The sequence below is a fragment of the Mizuhopecten yessoensis genome, unplaced genomic scaffold (genome assembly GCF_002113885.1).
Source record: "Mizuhopecten yessoensis strain PY_sf001 unplaced genomic scaffold, ASM211388v2 scaffold5737, whole genome shotgun sequence".
Classification (NCBI taxonomy): Eukaryota; Metazoa; Mollusca; class Bivalvia; order Pectinida; family Pectinidae; genus Mizuhopecten; species Mizuhopecten yessoensis.
In genome coordinates this window covers 8,387-13,446 of record NW_018406198.1, presented here as the reverse complement: position 1 = coordinate 13,446, position 5,060 = coordinate 8,387, and the positions used below count along the sequence as shown (strand labels likewise).

Here is a 5,060-nt window from a genome sequence, read left to right as displayed (position 1 = left end):
CAGTCAGAAACTAAAGGACATTCCGGTTATAAAAGTCATGTGTATATACCTAAGGGGGTCCCTGCTGAATTCCGCAACTAATCTACCCATCTAAACATAGACAAGTGTTATGTTGTTACACACGTAACACCATATTAGAACATCAGAGGAATTTGGACCTGTCTTATATCGGGCATGTCAAGTTTTCCTAATATAAAGACGTTCTGAACAATCGATTAGTGCCACAAGTGAAATGAAATTAAAACCAAATAAAATATATAAAAAATAAATAACAATAATGGTAATAAAAAGACAACGAACAATACCAAAGCAAGAAAGAGGTGATGTGTCCTTCTCTCTCCTTCCAGGTATATCGTTACTCCCGACCCAGATGATCGCTGAAGAGAGGTGACTGTCACTACCTGATGTACGGAACATGCCGCCACTATCAAAGTTCATCAACAAACCTCCGCACTTTTTATGGCATGCATCAGACTCCATTAAAAATACGGATACTGCTTCAGGCGCCATATTTTCAACCGGTTTTGAGGACAACTCAGGCGCCATACTTCCAAACATTTCTGGTTACCATGGTTTTCACAACTCAAATTGCATTATGGGATCTCCGGATTCACACAACAGAACCGATTTATTTTCTTGGATGTCTGGTTATCCCGACTTACTCAATTCCACCGTTGCTCTCCCCGGCAACACAGAGTACAAAGGTGGATATGATGCGATAGACATGTTCTCAAGCTTAGAAAAGATTTGTGACGTACTCGCTTCAACAGGCATGTTGCCAGGCAACACAGAGTACCATTCCATACTCAACTCGACATGTCTTCTACCAGGTGGTACTATACAAAACGGCTCACTGAATACTACCGGTACGCTATCAGACGTTTCCGGAAGTCTACGGTTGACAGAGTGGAAGATTGCGTTTCTCTTGCTCGTGTTGATGATGATAGTGATGACTTTTGTTGGAAACACTTTCGTGATCGCGTCGATCCGGCTTGAACGTCGGCTGCAAACACCGACCAACTACTTGACGCTCTCTCTGGCGGCCACTGACCTCCTGGTGGCGGTTCTGGTAATGCCACTCAGCGTTATCAATGTGTTAAAGCACGACATTGTCCTTATACCCTTCGTCTGTCACCTGTGGATAATTCTTGACGTCAATCTGTGTTCCGTGTCAATATTCCACCTGCTCGTCATAGCTGTTGACCGGTACAGGTCAGTAACTGATATAAACTACCAGTGTAAACGGTCTACTCATAAGATCTTGGGAATGATAACTATATGTTGGTGTGTGGGCTGGGTAATATGTAGCCCGCTCATATTTGGAGTCTCTGACCCGAAATATGACCCCAGCATCACTGGGGAATGCTTGATCGACCAGAGTGTTATTTATACTTTGTTTTCTACAATATTTGCTTTTTACATACCCGCAATGGTAATGGTTTCGATTTACTACAAGATATTTAGAATTGCCAAATCGAGTATCAGAAAGACTTATTTTAAGAAATTGCTTAAAACTGACGAGAACGAAATTCGGAGAAGTAGCGCACCAGAGTGTTTGAACTCCAGCAAAAGACGGCATCGTTCGAGCTTTGCCAACATTCGGTATCATTTCGGTCGCTCTCGTGCAAGTCTCGACAGCTTACGATCCCACTTCAGCAGTTCCCGTGGCAGTATCGGCAGTCACCATGTACAGTTCGGTAGTTCTCGGCAAAGCTTCGACTCACAACATGTAAACCATGGCAGATGCAATTCTCGGACAAGTCTCGACAACTCTCAAACTCATAGGTCTTCAATAAGCTCCAACAGCCGAAGGTCGCAACGCAGTGTTACCTTTTGTGATACGGACAGTGGCTGTACAGATTGTCGTTGCAGTAAGGGCAATAACAGAGAAAAGTGTGGCTGTATCAATGACCATCACGGAAAGATCGAAGGGCCGGGCTTCGTCAATCATCGGCAGAAAACAAGCATCACGGATCACGGGGCGCTAATCGTCCCTTCTCAGGCTAGCTCCAACAATCAACGTGAAAATTTCGGTGTGTTTCATGCAAACGTTCATGACCGTTGTGAAAATTCCGGCTGTTCCCGGCCACGATTCGGCAATCATCGGAAAACAGTCTGCTATTCGCAAGCTAGGTTCGACAAACATCGTTCAGATACCGTATTATCCCGAGCCAGTATAGATGGCCGCTGTGTGAGTTATAGTGAATCCAGTTTCGTGTCAAGAAGGAAATCCTCTACAGAAAATAAAGCTGCAAATGAATTTGAACTTGAACAGATTTCTCAGAGTAACGACAAACCGATAAATATACCGATTGGCAATGCGTCGCCGTTTAAAAGGAGGAGAGCTGTTTTAAATGATAGTAGAAGCTTCAAAATGTTTACGATAGGAAATCACACAACTTTTGATGAAAACTCAACAAGATTTTCCGGACATCGAAGCAATGTACTAAATCTAGACGAGGAGAAAAGGAAACATGAATCTAAACGGGAACGGCGAGCTGCACGAACTCTCGGAATAATAACGGGGGCATTTATAATGTGTTGGTTGCCGTTTTTCATCGTTGCACTAATTTCTCCTTTGATTAAAAACAAGGACGTCACCATTCCACAATCCGTGCAGACATTCGTTCTCTGGCTTGGATATTTTAATTGCCTTGTAAATCCCTTTATATATACTGTTTTCAACGAGGAGTTCCGAAAGGCATTCAAAAAGTTAGCGTCCTGTAGGTATTGCCTAAAGCGCAGATTTCATTAGTGCATCTGCAGAAGACTTTCTAATGGATATGCGTTTTAATATTGTATTGGCTTATGTTCAAACCTATAAGAAATCATGGATTTATCATTATACACGTCTAAGTACTGTTGTCAGTTTTAAATGTTAACGCACGTTTTGGCTTTCAGCAAGAAACAAGAAGACATTTATCATGACTTTCCACTTTACTAATAACAGCGATTAAAGCCATTCTTCGGTTTTCCGTATTAGACTCCGAGAAGCATTCGGAACACATTTTTTTTTATTTTTTTTTTATTTTTTTATCTTATATCGATTATAGAAATAACACTTTAAAATCTTTGGTCACAATAAAAATTGGTTTATCTAATAGTTAAGTACTCGGTGTATCTAATAGTTCAATTAAATCTAAAGATATATATAAACTTCATTCATTCTACAACAATTATGAATGAACTTATTTAAACTCATATTAAGCACTCTTGTTAGCGCTGGGGTCTCATTGTGGGAGGAAACCGGAGTACCCGAAGAAAACCCAAGTGATCGGGAAGGTGACCCCATACTTTTTCACGACCGATAGGGGAATCGAACCCCGGTCACCATGGTGAAAGTCGGGTGCGCTATCCACTACGCCACCCAACCACCAAACTAAAACAATTTACAAGGTATTCTACTAATTGAATTTTGAATTCGGAAAGGGGGCCGCGGTGACAACCCTCGATCACTAACTCCCGGATTCGAGGCCTACGTTTGATCGTTTGATAGTACTTTCCGTAGGTCGATTTGTTTTCGCCGGATGCTCCGGTTTTCCCCAACCACCAAAGCCTGGCACGTCCTTAACTGACTATAGCTATTGATAGGACGTAAAGCAAAAACAAACTAAACAGCGATATATCTACACTAAATGGCAAATAACTAAAATATTTAGCAACGTCATATCCCTACGAACAGTTACAAAATGTAATTTTAAGTCGATATAAAATTGTCGAGATAATAATGTCACCAAAATTATCTCGGTAAGTCAAGTTATCGTACTACATTATAATAAAATTAAGTCAGGTCATCGTTATGAATATTATGAAAGCGATATAATTAACGTTGGTATCATCGTTATAATTATTTTCTATAGTACAAATGAACTCCATCTTGTCATTTACAATGCTAATAATTTGACTGAAGCTATCGTATTGATTATTTCGATCCGCCACTGCTGGATGTATACTGTAAGATGGTAACACAGAAACGCGCTGTATTAACACTATTCAAGGGGAGATAAACAAGATTTATCCGCCTCATTCTCCTCCCCATGTCACTTTCTTATTTTTTTCTTCAATTCAAACATGTTTGCTATATCTGCCGACCTCCCGATAATGTTTGATTGGATCGGAATTATTGTGGACCGAGCCAGAAAACTCGCGTTATGTTTAAAATATTCCCGTATAAACGCCCATCTCTACTAAAACATGTTTGTTGCCACTATTTGTGTCATACCGACAATGTTTGTTTTTTTAACCCTTCCAACAAAAAAAATAGTATGTACCAGCTGATCCCGCATGCATTTCATTTTCGTGATTCCTTGTGTGGGCGTGATACAAACATTTGGCATCGGGCCTACTGTTAATGACAGTTCTGATATAATGGTTATATTAAACAAAATTTACAATTATGGACCTTTGTGATGGGCACATGATTTGTTATGAACCTTAAAATTGACATAAACCGAGGCAAAGGCGAGGTCGATATCACATGTTTTCAGGTTCCTATCACATCATATTTACCAGCACGGAAGTCAGTAACTGTTTCATTATATGTTTTTAATATACAACTAAGAAGAAAATGTCCTTATTTCGATACTTTAGTTGCTACGTTTTCTTTTCTTTTCAATGCAGGTCCCGGATCGAACAGCTTGCTTCAGAATAATAAAAAATGCTAAACACCAAATATACATTTTTGGTTAAAAGATAACCAAACACATAATAAACATTGTAATCATGTATTAATCAAATATACTGTTTATTTGCTAAAAGAAAAAAAGATTCTCCTGAAGAGTATAATGAGAAAGCCTTATTTACGGGAAAAGGGGTCTGCATGACCTTCGTGAGTTGGTTATGTGTACCTGGCCGAAGAAATGATCTAGTATAAAATAATATTATCTATTGCTTAGCTTGTTGCCTAGCAACAGGTGATGCAGTGGTTTATTAGGCGATGTGGACAGGCTGATGTAGAAAACGATAAGGAAACAGTTCATTTATCATGGAGAAAAATACAAACGATATTTGAGTTTGATCTAACTCCATATATCATATTAGTGATGAAGAGCAAAAAAACA

At 39.6% G+C, this 5,060-nt stretch overlaps 1 protein-coding gene across 1 annotated transcript; it reads left to right on the top strand.

Moving 5' to 3' along the window:
* Positions 1-347: 347 nt before the first annotated feature.
* LOC110451040 (octopamine receptor 1-like) lies at positions 348-2,996 on the top strand. The gene has a single exon (XM_021498888.1). The coding sequence runs from the start codon at positions 416-418 to the stop codon at positions 2,753-2,755; it is 2,340 nt and encodes a 779-aa protein (XP_021354563.1). The 5' UTR covers positions 348-415; the 3' UTR covers positions 2,756-2,996.
* The last annotated feature ends 2,064 nt before the right edge of the window (positions 2,997-5,060 follow it).

Excerpts from the sequence above, each read along its gene's own strand:
- LOC110451040 (XM_021498888.1), top strand. The coding sequence starts at position 416 with ATGCCGCCACTATCAAAGTTCATCAACAAACCTCCGCACTTTTTATGG.